This window comes from Oxyura jamaicensis, chromosome 23 (assembly GCF_011077185.1).
Source record: "Oxyura jamaicensis isolate SHBP4307 breed ruddy duck chromosome 23, BPBGC_Ojam_1.0, whole genome shotgun sequence".
Classification (NCBI taxonomy): Eukaryota; Metazoa; Chordata; class Aves; order Anseriformes; family Anatidae; genus Oxyura; species Oxyura jamaicensis.
This window is the reverse complement of record NC_048915.1, coordinates 5,789,546-5,811,244: the sequence shown is the minus strand read 5'-3', so window position 1 is coordinate 5,811,244 and position 21,699 is coordinate 5,789,546. Positions and strand designations below refer to the sequence as shown.

Sequence of the window (21,699 nt, the reverse complement as noted above, 5' to 3'; positions counted from 1 at the left end):
CCCCCTCGCTCCTGGCGGCCGGGCCGCGGGTTCGATCCCCGCCACCGGTTCGAACCCCGCCGCAGCCTCCCCCGGGTGCAGCTTCCCCGTCCCCCCGTCGGGGTCCCGGGAGCTGCCGCTGCCCCGGCCCTCTCGCCCCACCCCTGGCTGCCTGTATTACAGGAGCTGGCAGCTGTGTTCTCATTTTCCTTCCAGTTCTCAGCGCACCAAGCTCGCACCCCAGAAGCTCGCACCCAAGGCGTGCACGGCCCCAGCCCCCTGCGCTGCTCTGCTGGGGGGAAGCGAGCAGCCTGTGCCCTCCCCGGCATCACCCTGGGGACCGGGAGCCCCGCAGCACATCTTCAGCTCAACACCACCTCTGCAGCAGGAAGGGAAACAACAGAACGCCTCACACATTTGAAAGCCAACGTTAGGCCTTTATTGTAAGGGATGAGTAATAATTTCCAACATCTGCTCAACACTTCTTGCTAAATAGCAGCCGTGCGAGAGCTCGCCAGTTTCCTATACAAGTTATTTTAACGCTGTGATTCACCTTGATCAGTCTTCACCATCTTTACCAACCACTTGCTGTATTTTTCATTGAATTCCTCGACTCGTGGGCATTTGATGCTTCAGTGCAGACGGAGCGTTGTTCAATGGGGAGAGCCACCCCTGCCCAGGCTGGAGGCAAAGCCACTGCTGAAGTTAATGAACTTTCACAGGACCCATCTTCCATTCCTTACTGGGTTTGGTGCAGAGCCATCAAACCCCACAGCACGCCGGGTGCAGCCTCGTGTTCAGACGGGGCCGTAACGCCGGCAGGCAGGATGCACCAGTGCCGTATCAAAAACAGGTAAGTGTGCAACACCACGCACACGCCTTTGGTGGCGTTGGGTTGTAAAGCCAGCAGTAGAAGTAACAGCTTCACTGGAAACCAGCGTCACAGCCCTCGTGCTGCAGCTTTTGGGGCAGCTGAAGGAGGTCCCGGTGCTCGCCAGCACTCCCAGCAAACGCTGGCAGTCCCGTGTCACAGGAAAGCCAACGGCATCGTAACTGTGCTCCTTTACCATCTCTGACACCAGCTCCTCTGAGCCCCATCGCGCTTTGCAAAAGGAGCAGAGTGAGCGTGGAAACAAACATCTCTACTGAAACATATGGCAGCAGCGGCAGGCTCAACTGAGCAGCAACAGCAAAGGTTTCTGCACTGCGCTCACAGAACCGAGCTTCCTGAGCAGAAAAGAGGAGTAATATCTACATTTGCGATGGCAGCTCCCCACGGGCCCCGACTAGCCTGCAGAAATTCCTCCCCCTCAAAGCTTACAAGTGGGGCTTGTGTCCAACATCTCATTCAAGATGTTACGGGTTTATCAATTAAAGCGGGATTTCCCTGCGCCTCGCCTTGCTCCCCAGAAGCACCATATGTACTTGGTTCCTCGCAGCCGAGAGAAGAGCTGTGTGAGCAGCACCTCCTGTTCTCCTCGGCAGCTCCCAGCAGGCAGGGCACAGCTGGTCTCGTTTCCTTTAGGGCCGCTCTGAGGGCCTGGCATGGCTGCAGGGATCGCCCTCTGCCCAGACACTCCTTAGGAGAGCAGCGGTGCGGGGTGAGGAAGGGAAGAAGTGCACATTTAAATTGTTTTTCTTGGCTCTGCTCGTGACAGATGCTCTCACACAAAATTAAAAACTCATTCCGTACAAAAAGAATCATCTGCTCTAACAGCCAAATAGGGAATCCAGCTGTGCTCCTAAATCCAAGCTGGACCCAACTTGCCAAATTTGGACTTCTACAGAGGGCCACATCAAGGCAGGTTTTTAGCCTTACTGAAAACACGGTGTTTTGAGTTAAAAAAGAAAAAAAAGTTATAAAATAAAGCTCATAATCATGTGCTTTATCTAACAATCTAAACAGCAACTTGAAACCAGGGGTAAGGAACGGACATCATATGACAGCATCCTTCCAGGACAAGCTACTCGGGACACCTTTGCAATAGCAGGCAGAGCATTTTCCTGGAAGCTCAGGTTCACACTCCCGCTGCTGTCCAAGATGCTGGCTGCGAACCGCTGCACGTGGCGAGAGCCCACGGAAGAAGTGTGAAGCCTGGGGTTGTAACAGCTCCAAGCAGGGCCAGCCTATTCACACCCCGGACTGACTAGAGGCTGAGGAAGCAGCAGCCACCCAGAGCAAGGGCCAGAGAGGGTGGGACTGCTGAGGCAGGGAGTGCTCTGCAGCAAGAGGAGGTTTCTGGAGCCAAGCTTCTCTTGGGAAGAGCAGTACTGCTGGGAAACACTTCCACGGAGGAGACGTGACTGCTGTCATACATCACGCTGTACAGCACCATGCATAATGAGGCTTTTGTTCTTTATGGCCTTTACCACAGCCCTACAAATAACGAGACGTGGATTAGATCGTTGGGCAAAGCAGGAGATGAAAGCTCGCCTGCACTTGTTTTCCCACAGCCAGCAGAATGCCCCCTCCAGTGGCTAGGTGTCAGCGTGAAGGGAGGTTGTCTAGGTGACTCAGACTTCAGTACTCGGAGGAACCTCTACCCCTCACGTATTTCAGTGAGTCCTGTATCACCCCCGGAATGTCTGGCTAATTAGAGCATCTCTGAGAGACACAGCGATGCTGATGGCTATTTTGGGATCTCAAATTAGCTTTTGCAGACTCTAGGCTAAAACCTGAACGTAGTAATGCTTTGAGAGGGAGGAAGATATCTGATGCAGGGCATGTTTTTGAAATATTTTTAGCACATACAGTTATTTTCAATATATTAAGATTTACATTCCTCCATAACATTCATTTTTTTCACATGAACATGCAACAAATGCAACGCATAAGCAAACTGTATTACTCCAAAGGCAGTGTCACAAGATCCACGTCTACTGGTAAAAAAAACTGCATCATAATAGATGATCTCTATCAAATCTTTTCCACTCGATATAAAAGTTGTGCCTATTAAGAAAGAAATGGGAGAGATTGGTACAACACTATATAAATTGATGTTCCAGTTACACTGTAAGTGAAGATGCATTGCACAAACAGGCCACAGAAATTCAGACGTTATGATTTCCCCTAACAAAATTATGGATCAATTTTCAAGTTCAAGTCAAAGAATTGAGGATAATTTCACTCTCTTGTAACATTTCCACATATTACCATTTTCTTGACCCTAATACTCTTAAAGAGAAGCTCATTTGGTGGCTTTACATTTCCATATTAAAAAAACCTTATGTCCTTACATCCTACACTCAGGGCTTTTCATGGTGGTCTTTGAAATCATTAGACTTCAGCGATACAAAGGTTTGTGTCTTTGTTCTTTTATTTATGGAGCTCAGACTTTCAGTGATCTTGAGAGAAACGGATCAGCTGTCCCCAAAGGAAACGCTTCGGGCTGCTGCCTTCGGGCCGGAGGGAGACGTGCCCTTGCAGCACAAGAAGGTCACTCCTCCGACGCGCGATGCTGGGGGGCTGGCGTCCCCAACCGAGGCACCACTCGGTTTGCAAGCATGTGCACGCGTCTAGGAAGGCATTTACTGGAGAAAGCAGTCACCGCTGCCCCAGCAGCCACCAGAGGGAGCCCCGCCACCACGGGTGCGGGCCAGCACCAGCTCCCCGAGGTGCTGGGGGGTCCCCACCTCCCCAGGGCTCAGGGCGCCCACTCCCCGCCGCAGGGCTCTGAGCTAGATGTATCCCTGTGGGGCGTGGAGGACCACCGGCCCGGCGGGCTGACAACTGGACTAAAAGCCATGAAACAGCAGCTAGATCACGTTTCAGAGTCTGCCATGGCAGCGTGGAAGGGACAGCACTAGCAAGGTCTAATTGGGCTATCTGCAGTGCGTAATTTTAAGGCATTGTAGGGTCCTGCAGGAATCCCTCCTGAACCATGCCTTAGGCTGCTCTGTTTCTAGAGCACAGGGTAACAACAAATTTAAATTTAACGCCACCTTGCTGCTGAGAGCATTCAGATGAAAGCCAGCAGCTCAGTCAGGAACCAGCTCCCAGAAATACATCTCCTCACCACGTTTCCCCTCTCCTCAAATCCACCTAAACCTCCTTCTCCACGGGACCTCGGTGGGAGAGCTGCAAGCAGGTGCACACTGAAGCCTCCTCCACACCGTGACCTCTGCGAGAGCGGCAGTCATGTAACTGGGCTTTCGCAAGAGAAATTTATTTGTGGGTCTATGAGGAATGGCTCCGATTTAGCAGCTCAGATGGTGCCGCCCCCACCTCCCACACAGAACATGTTAGCAGCTTGCAACGGGTTGCAAAAATAAACAGACAAACTTACCCACTTCGTGGTGCCCCTGCTCATCGTCCCCCAAGCGATTCACAGCGATGTATTCTTGACTCCTGCAAATTGAAGACATTTGTGAGCCTCCTTAATGTAAGCACAAATCAAAAGAAAAAAGATTCCTGCATGCAATTACACAGGAAGGAAAACATGCAACTTAAGCTGAGCTTTGAACATTTCACAGTAAGTATCAATACTGGGGTCTAAAAAGGGCCATCATTTTACATTTTTAAATAACTGAGCAGAATTTTGTTTTTGGCAGTAGCAGGACTATCTATATTCGTTCTCATTTTACATCTTTTGATATTTAAGCTTGCCGATTCCTTTTTGCCCACATTACATTACAGTGCATTTTCAAAGGGCACAGTATTAAAGTTATCGCTAATTTATGCAGAAGCATGTGGTTGTTTTTTTAAATGTTTATTTTAAACATTTTTTTTTCAAATTTTTACATTAAAATTAACATTTGAAGAATTGTTTCAATAAAGTTTATGCAAGTTGCCGTCACAGTTTATGTAAAAGAGAAATGTGCTATTAAAATCAGACATTTAGGTTACCTTTTGGGTTTTGCGATGCATGTTAGCTTTACACATCCTGATTCTCCTGCGATAATTTTCCTTTAAAAGGGGGGCATAGGGTGATCTTTTCATCAAGCAAGACATTATGCCCTGAAAGCTGACTCCAAACCATTGTTGAAAATTCAGTTATTTGCACTTTAATAACAATCTACAAATACAACTTTTTGTTTTAAAGTATTCCCCTCAGTCATGCACTGCTGCAAGCAGTTTGTTTCCTACTGCTCTATTTTTCACCCCCGAGCAGTTTAATTCTCTCCCCCTAGAATGCCAGATTCACCTTGCAATTGGGAAATACAAACCGGTTTCCGTATCTCTCTGAGCAGCAGTTTAGTTATAGCTGATGTATACACATACACACCGTCAGAAGGATCTGAGGAGCAGCTGCAGCACCCTTCCCAAACAGCATTTGGAAGCGGCTTTCCAAGTAAAGGCTACCTTAAAGCAGGAAGGGCAGCATCCTAGCCCGGTGGGTTAGGGGAGCTTACGTAAACAAAGCAAGCTTCCTCCTCCTCCTGGTGGCAGCTAAGCCTTGGAGCTCTCAGGATTCGTTTTGTCACGTTACATTTACACCAGCCATTTCAGACCCAGCCTGGAGCCTGCAGTCTGGCATGCTCTGTGAGGCCACCTGAAACCTGAATCTTTAATTCAGTGGAGCACCATGAACACTTGCCAGCCAGATTTCTGCAATAGTCTCGGATCAAACTGCTTTCAAGAACTTCCAGGGGGTGAAAAACAACTTTTCTTGTCTTTTCCTTCTTTTTTAAATTAAGCTCATTCAGTGAGCTCGATAAACTTTTTGTAAGAATTGCAAAAAAACACCATTTTTAGAATGTCTCCATATTTTAAAAAGACAATTAGCTTTAGCATTAATTTAAAATTATTTGAAAAAATAATAGCTATTTTACTGCTCAACAAAAAAATGACAATTCATCACATTTACTTTGATTAAAAAAGGACTAAACTTTATTGACAAACTGCGGCAGACATTTTGACAAGTTTTAGCTACCTATTTAGGCAGACTTACACATGTAGCATTTAATCTTCAAGAACAGAGTTGGGAGGACAGTGTACAAATCCAATTAGGACTTTAACCTATGTACAACGTGAAATTTTTCCTCATTTTTTCAGCTGCAGTGTCCCTTTTTATGCAAAGCTAGTGTTGAGATACACTTGAACAAGTCAATGGGATTGCTAATACCGACAGTTTTGTCGGTTTTAAACTTGCACTGTACTATCTGCCCCAAACCCTATAAACATGAGAAGACTGTAACTTTACAGAGTTCAAACCTACTCACTTAGTACTCTGTTTTCTAATATCAAACACCGGGCAATTAGAGCCATGCTTTAATTTGTTTTCCTTTTAAAAGTTCTTCATATCGAACCAAGCTAAGAACCCCTTTTACACTGGAAAATCTGCTTCCCAAGCATCTCTCAACACCGCATGTTCGGGGCTAGATTTCAAAACCCACATAAGGAAAGTCAATTTTACAAACCTAATTTTTTCTTTTAAGTCAATCACCTTTAAAAAATGCTATTTAATTTGCTTGAGGATCCTTCGTATTAAAATTTAAACTTAAGATTCACCAGCAATCTGCTTTTAAGTAAAGTTTGACATCTGAGGTTACTTTTAAACGGTGGCAACTACTACCGTTACATTATGATTTTAATTCTTAAAAACAGCCCTGAATTTTGAAATGTAGCCTACTTTGGGATTCTGCAACTACAACTTTTATGGGTTCCTTAAAACCGAACTTAAAAGGTTAACAAAACCTTAATTTCATAACTGCTAAGCAAGCATGTCACTTTAGAAACTAACATTTTTAACTCAACTTTTTTTTTTTTATTAAAAAAGGTACAGTTGTGTTATCTAAACAACAAAGAAAGAGAAGCAATCTACACACTTAAAAAAAATTAAAGTCGGTCCTCTAAGTCTATTTTAACTCATTTTAAAATACTACGTACAGAAGCCAGAATGCAGGGTGAGGATGGAGTGGGAGAAAAAGGGCCACGAAGAAAAACAGTTAGACAATTACTTGTCTGGTGTGGGTAAAGCAACGGGAATCCTGGGAGATACAAGAATCAGTAACAACTGTTTGCTCATAACTGATATTTTTCCCTCATGTTTGTTTTTAGTAACGTCCGTATGGGTGCTCTCTGTAGGCCCCCTTCACCGGCCTAGCTGGCGGGGCCTTCAGGGAGGGCCTTGTTCCATTCCAGTCATCTTGGCCTGCAGAAAAGAGAGCAATAAATCAGCGTTGGCGGCGCGCTCGGGGCCGAGCACACGGATGGCGCAGCCGCACCGCCTAGCTCCTGACACGGGATGCTCTGAGCCGAAACACTCCCTGGCTCTGTGCGAGTTGCTCTTCAGTGTAAAGTGGAGAAAAGCCCCTACACAATCCCCCCGGCTCCACAAAACCTCTCTTTCGCAGCCCATCTTTGGACCAGTACTGGGAAAAGCCACTCAGCTGGGAATTCCCAGGAAGTCCGCAGCCCCGGCACCCCCACTGAGCTCAGATTTGGACAAATCCGGTGCCTTTTACGAGTAATTAATTTCAGCAAAGCTGCAGCCAATTCATGGGGTGGCTTTGGCAGCCAGCCTGCCTCCTCTAAGGTCCAGGCAGGCGCAGCCCTCTCAGACAGGCAGCCAGCAGCGTTGTGATGCTGGGACTGCGTGGGGACACGGCCGCAGGTAGCGTGCTCCTCCTTGCGAAACACCAGCCGGGCAGCTCCCCAAAATTGTGCCAAAACCAGTAAGTGACTCACGCTGCCCTCGGACAGCAGCACGTCTGAGGGGACATGCAGGCATCAGCCTGCCTTCCGACTGCTGCTTGCTGCTCCTTCTCTGCTGCAACGACTGGGAAGATCTGCAGCTGTGGGGAGCACAGCACCTGCTCGCCCAGGACAGCCAAAACCCCACTGCCACATACAGCTACCACTGACGTGAATGAAGTTCACGTCCCGTTGTCCCTGAGCTAGCTCAAGCGCCGGACATCCCAGTGCAGCTTTCACTAGGGGTTGTGCCTGCAGCGTTCCTGCTGGCATGCCGGCTGCTCCCTCCACGGCCCTGGTTCGCGAGAGCGAGCGCCCAGACCCCGGAGGACGGCTGACCGCTGCTCCTGCTGCCACGGAACACGTTCTGATCTTCTCAAAACCGTCTCCAGCCCAGCTCAACAATTTCTTCTTCTAATTTTGTTTTCATGAAAGCAGAAACCAAAGGAAATTACTGTGGATAAACAGATTAACTGTGGCAACTTCATGCCAAGTGTACAATGAGCATTTTGGCCTTCCTACCCCAGACAACAACACTGCTCTCCTACCAAGCAGGAGGCACAAAAGCCTCTTTGTGCTGCGTGACTAACACAGGCAACAACCCAAGCCATTTAAGAGCCATTCTGCACAGAGGCACGAAAGATACCCACCATTACTGACAGCAGCTGTCTATTCAAATTCATCTTAGCCTGGAAAAGCAGCCCTGATTAGGAACCTGAATTTGCACTCGCAGCTTAAGCCCAGAGCACACCCAGAGGCAGGTCTGTCTCTGCTGGCTGGGAGCAGGAGATGCCACAACCGGGGCGGGGGATTCCCTGTCTCCCCAGAAGCCCCTCCAGGTCGGTCATTATCATCTCCATCTCGGTTCACTCACACCTTCAGGCAAGTGATGCTCTGCTGCAGGGACTGCTCTTAACACAGCGCATTTCCATGCCACCAAGCAGCTTGCTGTAGGGCTTGTGTAACTGTTTACATTTCAGCTTGCTTCCAGAGAAAGGAAAGTGAATCTTACTCATTGCCACATGCAGATGTCATTCATGAGCTGGGATAACTGAACTAGCTTCAAAAAACCAATGCAGTCACCCAGCGCTTTATTGCCAGCACCTCACATGTAAGGCCCGCAGCTTTCAGCAGTGGGTGATTTACACAGCTGTGGCCAAAGCAGTCTTCCACACTCCTGAGTCTAGCCTACGCTGGTAGCCTCAGGTAATTTAAATTAGACAAACTTCATAAACTATTTTCTAGTCATATTGACCAAAATTGTTCTACCCAATCAAAGGGAGGCCTTAAAATGACATTTAAATCCATTTTTCAAGCAAATGTGTTGCGCAGAGTCAGTGTCAGCTGGAAGGTTTTTGAGGATAAGGAAGCAGATGGAGCCATGCACTCATGCAGCTCAACAAAATATAATCCATGAAACCAGACTGCAGCAAAAGTAGTGCTGTGGGTGGAAATCCATAGCTCTTAAAATACTTTAAAGCGATAAGGGAATTAAAAGATACTTCCATGTTTAAAAATGGAAGTTTTCACCACCTTTTAGACAATTGAGCTAGATAAGAATCTGAAAGCCACAGAATGCCTTCAGTTGTTCAGACCTGGATAATCTGTAGGGCATAAATATTCTGCCATGAAAACTGCCTGAGGTTCTCCTCAGCATCAGAAATTTCTGCTCGGAGTGTGGAGTGGCACTGGCAAACAGCTGACCGACTGCAAGCCATTCCCAGCTACGTACAGCTGCTACAGGCGATTCCCAACTACGTGCAGCCCCTTCCCTGTCAAGAGAACAGCATCCCCAGACATACCATAAGCTTCATAGGTTTCCTGTGCCTCCCCGTGTCCATAATCATAGTATTCTGTGTCCCTGGAAGAGTAATTACGTTGGTTACATACAGCACTGAAATCTTACACCTAACCTGATACAACTTGCACAAACACCTGAACAGCAAAGATGCCCAACGTTGCCCACGGCTGCGGTGTGTTCGCTGCTTTTACAGACCTGTCAAGAACGCTGGGGCACTCCCAAAGTTCCTTCCCAGGGCTTCCTGCATTACAGCAGAACAGGGCACTTTCCCTACAGCTCAAACTCAAAAACAAGCGTTTCCATTCCCCTTAAAGAAAAGAAGAAGAAATCGTGCACAATTTTCTCCATAACGGGCAGGTGACTTACCCTTGGCCCTGGCTGTAGTACCCTTCGTAACCCTCATAGCTCTGGTCTGCGTATGCATCATCATAGCCCTGAAACGGAGGATGACATAAATGGCATTAACGGAAAGAAGGAAGGTTAACGACTGATCGAGGGTAGTGGCAGAAGTGAATTCAGGCGGCAGCAGTTTTCAGAGAAGCCTCTGAGTCCCTGCCTGCCACAGGGAAGGGGCTCCATCACAGAACACGTGGGCAGCTAAAAATTGCTTGTGTCCTGTGGCTTGCGAGGAATGAACCACACTATTTACAATGGATCTGAGAGTTATTTACATGTCCAAGGCTGCAGCTGTCTGCAGTACAAGTCCTTGTGTGTCACGAGGACTCTAGCCGCGTTACCCAGATTTACAGGTAGACAACAACCAATCTGTTATGATTGGCTTCAGAATTTTACTGGGATGAGAAGCAGAATTTTCAGAAGTTGCCGTTTTTATGTTGGTTCCCCAAAACGCTGCTGTGCATCAAAAAGCAGTGCTCTTGTATTCCATTTAGAATATCAAGAACAAAGATGCTAAGATAAGCTTGGCAAGAGGGTGGTGCTTGGGTATATGACCTGAAACCTCATTATGCTCATTCACATGTGTACTTTAAGGATTTTATGGGCTGCAAAAAAGCGTTGGTGCTGCCTGTTGAAAGAATTCTCTTGCAGAAACTGTGATGCAGTTTTCTACCATGCAGTGATAGTTATGCCAAAGTTCAGTCTTGGGCACATTTCATTTTTATGATAACCCTTTCACCTAAATTCTCAATACTAGCGGACCCCTCTTTTGAAGACTGAACAGGTAGAGCAGGTCACCAGCACCGTACCAGTCTGCACTAGGGCTCACTTCTTCAATGCAAGCTTCTGTGTAGTTAGCCTGTATTTCAAGGATGTTAAATATCTAATGCACAACCATCTAGCTGGAATAAAAACCAGAATAGTTTCTTACATATTCCTCGTAGGTTTCTGGTGCGGGAGGAGGAGGAAGCGGTATCCTCTGAATGCCGGCTGCACGTGCTCTGGGTGCAGGAGCCCCCCGTACTGCCGGGGGAGGAGGCACTCCGCGGGCTACGGCAGCTCCTCTGGCAATGGCACCCCGCACCGGGGCTCCTCGCACCAGGGCCCCCCGAGGAGGAGGAGGAGGAGGCCCAACACCACGGCCCCTGGAAGGAGATAAAAATGAAGAGCTGTTGCTGTACCACTCACGTGCTGAGTACTGAGGGCAGAGCACACGCTTCTTACGCCTACTTTGAAACACAATGCTTGATAAATAAATCCAGTTACCGTTCTCTAAGCTATGGATTATTTGTCACGAATGAAAGCACGGGCATTAATCCTACATTGCATGGACTGAAAAATGGGATGGAACTGTACTGCATTACATGTTACACAGATGAAGAAATGAATCTGATGCAGAACTTCTGCCAAGTCATTTCTCAGAGTTGGTTTTTAACAACCCTCTACCACTAATCAGTAAAGACTGCCATACCTCCAGGACTATAAAGATCACTGATGAGATAAGCAGGGACACTTCTGGGATAAACAGTCAGATGAAGCAAAGACTTTCCCCTATGAAATATGTAGTGAAGCCAGAACAACAGTAACAGAGCTTTATCGCCAATTTATCCCAACCCCTCGACAGCAATGACAGAATAATGCTATGCTGTGACTTTCAAAGGAAGGTCAGTATAACTGAAAATGCTTATTCTGCCGCAGGTTGCACAAGCACATACAAAACATCTACACGTGATTTTGCAGGGCATTTTTGTTTTAAAAAAAGATTTCCTACCTATTCTTTCAATTTCTGAATAGTTACTTTATGAAGCTTCTAATCTCAGGCACCATAAAACAAGACAGAAGACATCCACTGTGCTAGATTACAACTCAGCACATATCAAATATTTGATGTCAGCTTGCTAAAGCAAGCCTGCAGAACAAGGCTAGAAAGCCTTGGTCAAAAGCCAAGATCAAAGCTAACAGCTGATGTACAAGAATAAGCAGCTCGACCTGATCTTGGAGAACCACTCTGAGCAAGACGCAGCATTTCCAGATCCGTGCTTTGGGAACAGTACCTTGGAACAGGTGGAGGTGGTGGCGGAGCTGCTCCTCTTCCCCGCACAGGGACTCCTCGGCCACGAGTTGGCTCTGGTACACCGTTCAGATAGGAGAGCTCCAAGAATTGCTCCTGACAGATATCATCCATCATATCCTAAAGAGGGAAGACAGTCAACTCCAAAGAGCAGCTAACTAGACAGTCCCTGCTCCAGGATATCACAGGCTACCATGCTGGAACAGAAATGACCTAATAGTCCCGAATTAAAACCTGCTGGTTTTCCTGAATTAAAACCTGCTGGCAGCAGCACACGGCTGCCAGCTTTCTCCAAACCAGCCAAGAGGAGCCTGCTCCACTGATGTCCGGGAGCTGCAGCGTGCACGGCAGCCGCTCCCTAGGCAGAGGACCTTGCTCACAGGAGGTCTGGAGTCATCCCAGGGATGTTAGAGAGATTTATTTGCAAATGTTGGAGAGTTTGGAGGTCAGGCAAGATATATCTCACCTCGAGCATCTTTCAACTCCCATTTAAAGGCCAGTGGCTGGCAGCGAGCCCACGTAACATAAAACATACTGCCGTGTTCCCGACACACCGGGGAACAGGAGAGGATGCAGCCCTCCGAGGAGTACTCGCCAATTTGCAAACGCAGGCTGTCTTCTCACTGCCTCACAAATGCACTACATTTCTGCTCTGTGCGTTTTTATCACCCCAGGGGATGGAACTCGAGGATTCGGTGCCAGTTCCTGGTGACCGCAGGGGTCTTTGCTGCCCACCCCTCCCCGAGCACACATGCAGGCCGGGATGCGTGCCGCTGGTCTCATCGGAGGGGACCCTCATGCTGCCATGGCAACGCCACAAAGCGAGAAGCCTCCTACCAGATGTGTTTTCACAGCACTGCTGCCTTCCTTTGTGACTTCTCTGCCAATTTTCACGAGTTTAACGCATTGTTTGAAGGCAGAGATAGATAAGACACTTTAAATAGCAAGGCCGCACGCTCGCTTTAGCGAGCTGAGGTTTTGTACATCCCAGGGGCTCCTTGAAGATGACCTCTTTCCTTCAGAGGCACTTCACACAGTAATCTCTCCTCCTCTCTGTGTCAGACTCATGGAAAACACTCAGTAACCGTATGCTTTTCCACACTTCCCCTCCGCCTGCAGCTCTCGAGTTCCACCTGCCCCTTGACCCTGAGGCAGAACACCTGAGCTCACCCAGCTCAGCACAGCCACACAGCGCCGGGCTCTGCTCAGCTCCCTGCCTGCCCCGTCTCTGAACTACGGGCTGAGCTAGCCAGAAGCCGGCAGCACAGCGTGCTTCCTTCCCATTTTGTTTTCTTCCTCATTTAGCGAGCAGTACTATCATTTTAGTAACGCATGAGAGACTCCTTCAGGTACCTCGGTTCTCGGAGGCAACGCTCAGCTCCGTCGTATTACATGCTGGCACAAAACCCATGATGCTGAACATAAAGGTCTTACAAGCTTCACCAGTAGAAGACATCCCCCAAAAGACAACAAATGTCAACTGCATAAATGCCTGGCAGGCAAAAAGAGGGTCCTTCATACCATACCCATTTAAAAGCAGCAGAAATATTGACTCAGACACTTCTCAGAAACTAATCACAACGCTAAGTACCACTACCAAGCTCCCAGGCAGTCACCCTCCTCATCCTCACATCGTCCTCCAGACCAGAGCAAGCACCTCTGTGCAGAGTTCCTGATCTGACCAGTAGTTTTCTAGCCAGATTTCTACACCCCAGTTCCAAATCACAGGAACCCATCCAAGAAGCCTCTTCCACACCAGATCCAGATAAAATTATTTGCCTGCTAAAACTGACACAGGGAGCTAGACAAGCTCTCCGCCCATCTGTGTCCACATCTAAAACTGGGAAAGAAGTACCTACTCCAAGTTTCCTATGCAATCGCCCTGAAAGCGTACTTCCCTCTAATTACGATTAGGGGATTAATACATGACCTCATGCAAGATTAATGGGGCCATCTTAAGCTGCCACACACACACTTACTGCTCCGGGCTTCCTCAGCTACACCTTTCCCATACCACAAGCCTTAACCCACATCTTCACCCTTCAGTATGAAAAGAGCATCAGTATACATACTGGGACAAGGAACTTCTTGACTTCTTCCATGGCATGAGCCATCAGAGCATACGCTTCACAAGGGGGTCCAAAAACTTCAATGAAAACATGCAAATCCATATTTAGATGAGCATATTTAGGATCTCCCCCTTTACGTAGTTCTTCCTCCTAAAACAAAGCATATTAGAGAGCCCTGAAACTAAGTAAGAAGCAGCAAAATGACTTGACTTTTCCTGTTTCCTAAGCCTTAACAGGTAATGTCCATAAAATCATTTTAGCCGTGCCGGTTCTTGGATCATGTTAACCTCCTGTGCACATCAATATACAGTTTTACAAAAAAGCCACAAGCAACCTGCAAGTCTGTACCTTCCAGGTTTTTATAGCCACTTTTTCAGGTGGCTATGGTATCTGTGTTAAACGCAGTGATGCCAGCAGCTTTTTTTTCCAGAAGATTAAGTACAGGCAAGCGATGTTCTTCCTGTCCTACACCACCTCTCTGCCTAAGGAGCTCTTTACAGGGAAGGTGAAGCTTATTGCCTCAAACACACCTGCTCTAACTCTGCTCTTTGATATCTGTGTTACCCAGCTGGCTTTAAGAAGCTGTAAGCAAGCTAGAAGCATACAAGCTTCTCAGTCTGCTAAAGTAAAAGCTGAATTAAGTCACAGCCCCATTGTTTGTTAACTCAATTTTAGGAGCAAGCAGGAAGAAAAAAACATTTCCATTTTTTCTGCTCAAAAAACCTCCTGGCACTTCATGATTCACTAAAGATTACCAGGAACAGACTGCTCCAGTGTCTTCAGTGAACCATGAAAATGTACAGATTTCAGAGGGGACATCTGGGAAAGGGAAATGTTTTTTGTTTTTTCCCCCAGAGGGAAAACATATTCCTTTAGCAAATGACTTTTCAAGGAGTAGCTAGAATTGGTTCTTACTTTGAAGACCTTGCATTTCACCTTCCATATAAGCTACCTCTACACCGGAGGTACAGTGTATCACAACGATGACTGGTTTCCGCGAGTATCGCTCAAAAAGAACACGCATCACACTTCTCCCCCAGCCAAGATTGCTCCCAACAAGCACAGAACATTTTCAGACAGGTGACTTCCTATTGCCTTCACTTTCAAATTTCCATCTATAAAATGCTTTGAGAACCTCTACTTTTCACAGCAATGTGCAAGGCGTAACGTATGCGAATGGCTACGAGGGGGGTGCCCTTACCTTTGCTTTATCTCGCATTGAGCCCTTCCCAAGCACGGATATCTTCGCACCAGTTTCTTCCTGAAGTCTCTTGATGGTGTTGCCTTGAGGTCCCAAAATCTTTCCAACAAAATTGAACTGTAAATACAAGAACAGTTATTTAGCTCCAAAACTCAGTAACATCACAAAAGCTTCTGTTGATGTTATGCTGGCTCACAAGAAGTTTAGTCACACCACTTTCTCTTAATCTCACACACAAAAAAACAATGGACCAAAAAACGCACAGGAAAACTTAAATTCCAGAACATTCTTTCAATGAAAAAAAAAGTTCCACCAGAAAAGAGCTAAATTAACTCACGTAAAGTGTTTAATTCTAGCTGCTACTCTCCAGTGGTTTTACAGGCAGCAAGCCTTACGAGTTACATGTGGTCTTAACTGTAAAACAGAGCTCTACACATGGAAGTCTATTCTAGCAATGAACGATCACAACTACACATCACCATTTAGCTTTATCCCGAGACATGCTAGAAATGCAATGTATTAGAAATAAGATCCTGCAAGCTTGCATAGGACAAATTCTGTAGCGATTCCAGCGGCACACTGGCTTAACTCCTGCTGACACTTTGACAGCTACTATCTCTAACATTCAGCCATAAAATCCATAGAAAATAAGCAAATCACAGAGATTCAGTAAGCTATTTTCTGGCCCTCACCTTGGGGTACTGTTTGACAGGTATCAGAACTCGTTCTTTCAGTTTCATATTCTTGTGAGAAAATAAATCCAGGTAGTTCTCTTCCTCATCCTTCTTTGTTGTTTCACCCTTCTGAATTTTTTCAATTTCTAAACAAGATAAAAATAGGGCTGCTTATATTCCTCAAACAAGCATCATTTTAGACTTGGAATTGTAACAGGACACACCACCCTCGTTCTCTGTCAATATACCAACATTTATTTGCACTACTGGAACCTGGACAGACAGGACATCTTTAGTGCTAGCCCCGCTCGTCTCTTCCTCCCTTCACAGCTAGGGATTGCAGGGGGCCAAAACCAGGACAACGAGCAAAAACGGGAACAGCAGAGTGCCCTACAAAGTGCTGCATCGGTTCAGAGGGATGCTGTAAGCGCAGCTCGGGGATCGCTTCTGCTGTGCCGTTCCCTCTCAGTTCCCAAACCCGTGCCTGCGCAGCGAGTGCAGCACCCACCTGTAGGCTCCTAAACGCGGGGGGGCCCAGCCCCACTGCACACCCCTGCTTTAACGCAGCGGCCCTCAAACAGGCAGGTTGTACCATTCCAGCGGACGTGCTAGTTTCACCTGTAACAAACTGTGGTCTCAGCACACATTGACGCTGAATTGCTGCTAAGTTGAGGACATTCCCAATAAACAGAAGCCCAACTTAGTGACATCCTCGAGCTGGGCCTGGTTTACTCAATTCTTACAAACTTCATTTTGTTACATGAGTGCACCTTTATCACCCAGGCAATCGATCACTCGGTGTAAGCTGTAAGCCTCAGGCACGCCAGCCGTAAGTATCACAAGTCCCTGACTTGATTCAAGCAGCGTAAGGACGAGTTTTTCTCTGTCAGAGATCCTGGTGTCTCACTGTATATGGAGTTACGGGGTCTTGGAAGAGCACTGAGGCAGCCTGACCGAACTGCAGGCACCCTGCAGCCCGGGGGGATCGGGAGGGAAGTCCCAGTTACCTGCTGGACGCAGTCATTAAGGCAGGCCAGTTAGGAACTAGCGCTCAACACCTCCTCCCATCTGGAAGTTAAGCTTCCACTGAGAGATGCTGGGTGACAGTCACCCCAAGAGAAGAGCCACCAAGCACATTCTGGTCCAGCCGCAGCACCTGGTCGCACCATGCACGGCAATCCCAAATTACTACTGAGATACTCAGTGAGTAGGGGCCCTTCCTTAAAAGCCAAACTGTGTCATTTCAGCAGCAAACCCAAGAACTATAAATACCTCTTCTGAGTCAAAAGTGCTCTAGATACAACTTCTCACGTCTCGGGGGGAAGAGAGAGACACTTTCACAAGATGATACACAGCACTGGCTCAGCGCTGCAGGGCAGATCTCAAGCTGCAGGCTGCTTACTCATTCGCCGGGCGTTAAGGAGGGCAGCTGCAGCGGCTTGCGTTTCCTGCGATTTCTGTCCGTGTCAGAAACGAGGAGCCTGACACCGAGGGTTTGTGTTTACGGCTTTCGAAGACTGGCAGAGCAGATACTTGGTGCGCAAGCCGCCCAGTTGCATTCCCATATAATGGGAACAGAAACAGAAGGGCTGGGTTTACCATCACACCCGGGGGCTGAGCAGCACGACTGGGCTGAGCACCACCGCTGGCACCTTTCAGCAGGCCTGAAGGAGGCCCGGCAGCGGGACGTGCAACCATAAGCCCTAAGGGAACACGCTGAACCATCAGCATTTGAACTTTTTGGTTACGGGCACCCTCACGCAAATTGTTTTTCAGTTCAGAGCTCTAAATGTGGATCTTGGTATCGTGTTGCATAATTATGAAAAAGGCCTAATTTTCCTTATTCCTACTTGCAACAGCGCTTTGGATCCTTTACAAAGCTGTTACCATGACTCCTCGGGGTAAGAAAATTGCTGGATACAATCAGCTTTGAAAAAACGGCTTGGGTTTTTGCTTTACAAATAAATGACTTTCTGAGGACAGTACGCAAACATAACAAAACCGGAGTTCAAACACTGCCAAAGGTGTAGAATAGACAAAGGAGATGGCTGCCTTGGTTAATTTTATGCACAGGTTTTACAATTTTAGCTATAAAAACACATCAGAGAATCAAGCTTTGGAATCTAAGGATTGCATTGGTGGCCTCTTCACTGATTAAGCGTAGCTTTAGCACCTGTAACAGAAATGCGATTGCCTCTCCAATATCGCGGCTCTCCAAAAGCAGGATTTGTGGAGAAGCATCCTGCGTGTTAACAAAGCACTTCCTGTGCACGCACCAAGAATAAAAGCACCCTTCAACTACCTCGCCAGAACCCAACGGGATCAGCTGTCAGCCCCTACACCAGTGAACCCCATCTCACAACCACCACACAGCAAAGCCCATTCTGCCTCGAGCAGCACCAACATCTGGGACCCGGTCTGGGAAGGCAGCAACCCGTTAAACACTCGCTGAGAAGTGTCAGATCCACTAGCACTAACTCGTCAAGGGAAACCCAAAAGATGAGAGATGAAAAAAAAACATGCCCCAGAGGAATTACTCCTGGCATTCTTGGTCAGCACAGGACCTAGCAGCCCCCTTCACACCTCTGAATGGGCTCCAAGGCTGCCAGCGGGTGAGGAGGGACCGAAGACACACGCAACGTGTCCTGTGTGTTACTCCAGCGTTACCCAAATGCATTCTGGCACGAGCAACGCAGCACGGAGCAGTGCTGGAGGAACTGCTGGGTGGCAGCAGCTCGTCAGACCACTTGCTGAGACGAAGGAGAAGCGTACGTATACCTCGGGGGGTTAAGCACGCCTCATTTCAGTGCTGATTTTATAAAGCCGTGTCAGATGCGCAGCAGAAGGTTACCTTCTTGCCACGGGGAATGTCAGCAGGCTGGCGGCATGCGTGGCAGTGGTTCCCAGGGCTTCGTGGGGGCAGTGATTGCATTGTCTCAGAAGAAATCCTAAGGGGTAGGTAAAGGGGGTTGGTAACGCCGCTGCTTCGCAAGGAGGCTAAGCAGCCACGGCGCTACTCCTGATCTCAGCCCAAGCAAACACATCCTCAGCACTGCCCCGCAGCACGCCTGCGCTCCGCAAGCAGAGACACCTTCTGTTCATCCCTAATGCTGAGAGCATCACCTTAACAGCGTGGTTGTGCTGACCCCGCGGCCCCACAGGAAAGGAAATGAAGAATTTAGGGGTGGGAGCCTCTGGAAGAGGGGTAGGGCCCCACCTCTACGCTACTGCTCCCTGTCGGGTCTGATCCCCCGGGGGAGGAGGCAGGGACCTGCTCCTGCGGGACTGGGCCAGCTGCAAGGCGCTGCGGGGCCCGGCAGCACCGGGAGAAGGGGCATGGGGAGGAGAAGCATCGCTGAAGCGTGAGGCAGGAGAAAGGCCAGAGGTGAGCTGTGAGAGATTGCACAGGCAGCGGAGGCTCCCGAGGCAGCAGGAGGCAGCACCCAGGAGGGCTGGCGGGGCTCGGCAGGACGTACATTGAGAAATGAGGCAGCGCCAGCACATCGCTCGGCTTGTGACATCGGGCACGGGTCTAAGGCGGCAGTTAGAGCTCCTCAGAGGTGGAACTGCCAGCTCCTTCCACGGAGAGTTTCTTTGTGACATAAAAAGAGCGAAGATTAACACGAGACCTCAAAAGCCCTACGCCTAGCTAACATCGGGGGCACCTCCAGTTCCGTGCCTGCCAGAACTCAGCTCCTCCTGCCCTGCCTCCGCAGCACACGGGGGGCACAAGCCAAAGAGAGGAGAAGGGTTTTCTTGTTCCTGTGGAAAAGGAAGGTCACGCAGACCCCAAATCAAGGGACTGAGAAACTGGCTCGTATTCCAAGGTGCAAGAAAGCCCAGTTTCAATTCCTGCTCAGGGTGCTGCACAACAGCCCCTAGAACCTAGCTGCTTTACTGCCTGCTATCACACAGCACGTTGAGAACCACGATTACAGCACTCTGCTGCCCTTCAGCTCGCTCCTGAACAACACTGATTTTTCTTCAGGAATGCTAAATAGTTTTAGAATTGCACAAGCATTTCAGACTGCTTGCAGATACTGTTTTTACACGAGAAGGCTTGGTGTCAGTGTGGACCTCCTGCGGGGTTCTCCCTCCAGAGAGCAGGCAGGACAAGCAGCTTGCATTCCTGAGAAAGGGCTGGGACAGGAAGATGGCTGACACTCAGTAACCAGCCTTTTTGTGTGTGCCTGAAAACCACTTTGCTCAAGTTGTGCTACACGTATGCACTACGAGCTTTGGCCCAGACCTAAATTCCAGAGTAAGCTTCAGAGCAGCTTCTCCAACATGACATCCCCAGAGGCTGCCACGGCAGTAGAGAAATTGTGAGCAATCCAGGCGAGCTGGGGAGCATTGGTCCTCTGCACAACAAGTCCCTTGCCTAAAAGCTTGGGTTTATTTCAGGTTTTTCTTTTACCAGCTTCTTGCTCTGATTGCCCTGAGTTCAGACTGCTGGTGAATGTTAAAGAACAGCAACATTCAAAATATCCAAAGCAAGCAGGAAGCACCTGGAGTTCTTCCAGTGATCAATGTTAAGTCTCACAAAGCAGCAGTCTACTATCAGCAAATTTTAAATTAATGAAGAAAAAACTACACAAATCCTGGTTGCACTGCTCTGCCAAGGAAGCTTTGCTGCGGGGCCGAGCGCTGTTCTTTGTGCAGGAACCAGCAAACTCCTCCGGCTGCACGGGAGGCATTAGCACTGAGCTGCCGAGCATCAGCTGCCTGAGGGGTGTTACTACGAAAACCCTTACACTGATGGCAAATCAGCTTTCAGAACTGATGGGGTTAGATCAAGATGTCCACAAACGATGCCAAGTTCCCCATGCCAACGTACCTCAGTTACTTGCACAAAGAGAGGCGGCAGTTCTGAAGAATTACTCCCCATGCCACAGGAGGAGCTAATAAAGCCCCTCGCACTGCAATGACTACGGCAACATTCAACGTTTTAAAGCCCTGAACGAATCCGTTTCAAAACAGAATGAGAAAAACCAGAGAGCTGAGCACTGTGCTCATCTGCAGGCTAACCCTGCGTCTGCCCTCGTGCCGGGTGCCTCCCGGCTCCGCACCACGCACACGGTAAGCACCGAGTGGCACCAAACACTGTCACTTGTTCCCATTTTTAAGCTGACTGCGGGGTCTGGAGGTGGCTGAGCCTACCCGATACGGCCACCGAGTGCGGGAGCAGCAGCTGCACTGTGGAGATAGGGAGAAATCAGAGCCGCCAGGCGATTGGACAGCGATGGGGAAGGAGAAGGCTGGTCTGGGCGCAGAACAAAGACTGCCATTGCCATCCCCTAGCTCGGCTCATCAGAAGCGAGCTCTAACCCAGATTACCCGAGGGGACAATCTGAGGGCTCACCACCCGCGCCTCGCAGGAACTCAAGCAGCCGCTACGCGGAGAACCCCGCTGCTCCCGTGCTCCTTGGGCTCCTGTTCCCCGGGGACGCGAAGGGCCGGCCCCGCCGCGCTCCGCACCTCCCCACCCGCCGGCTCCGGGCTCGACCCACGCCGGTTAACCGCGGGCCGCCCCGCAGCGAACCGAGCCCCTCAGCACCGGGCTGCTCCGACCAACACCTCCGGGAGGCAGCGGCCCGAGCACGGGCGAGCCCCGCAACGGCCCGGCCTCCCCCCTCCCCGCCGAGCGCCGGGGGTCCCGTCCGGCCCGGTACCTGCGGTGAGGAGCTGCATGGCGTGCGTGAAGGACGGGTCGAGGCTGTCCTTCTCGGCCATCAGCTCGGGCAGGTACTTGTTCTCGGGCTCCAGCTTCCCGCCGGCCCCGGGCAGAAGCGGGGTGGGGGCGGCGGCGGAGGAGGCGGCAGCGGCGGGGCCCTGAGCGGCCGAGGCCGTGCCCGCGGCGCTGGACGGGAGC

The 21,699-nt window shown here is 49.1% G+C and overlaps 2 protein-coding genes across 2 annotated transcripts in view; both read right to left on the bottom strand.

Annotated features, from left to right (window-relative positions):
• Positions 1 to 7,749, bottom strand: part of TMEM39B (transmembrane protein 39B) — a 16,290-nt gene extending 8,541 nt beyond the window's left edge. Inside the window, exon 1 of the mRNA XM_035345378.1 lies at positions 7,735 to 7,749. The gene's annotated coding sequence lies outside the window, so the exon portion shown is untranslated. The remainder of the gene's footprint in view (positions 1 to 7,734) is intronic.
• Positions 5,592 to 21,695, bottom strand: KHDRBS1 (KH RNA binding domain containing, signal transduction associated 1; the record flags this gene model as incomplete). Its single annotated transcript, XM_035345870.1, has 9 exons — positions 5,592 to 7,073; positions 9,418 to 9,476; positions 9,783 to 9,850; positions 10,744 to 10,957; positions 11,867 to 12,003; positions 13,956 to 14,102; positions 15,154 to 15,270; positions 15,846 to 15,973; positions 21,500 to 21,695. Coding segments are annotated over 9 exons (1,164 nt in total), but the record flags the coding sequence as incomplete, so codon positions are not given.
• Positions 21,696 to 21,699: the final 4 nt, after the last annotated feature.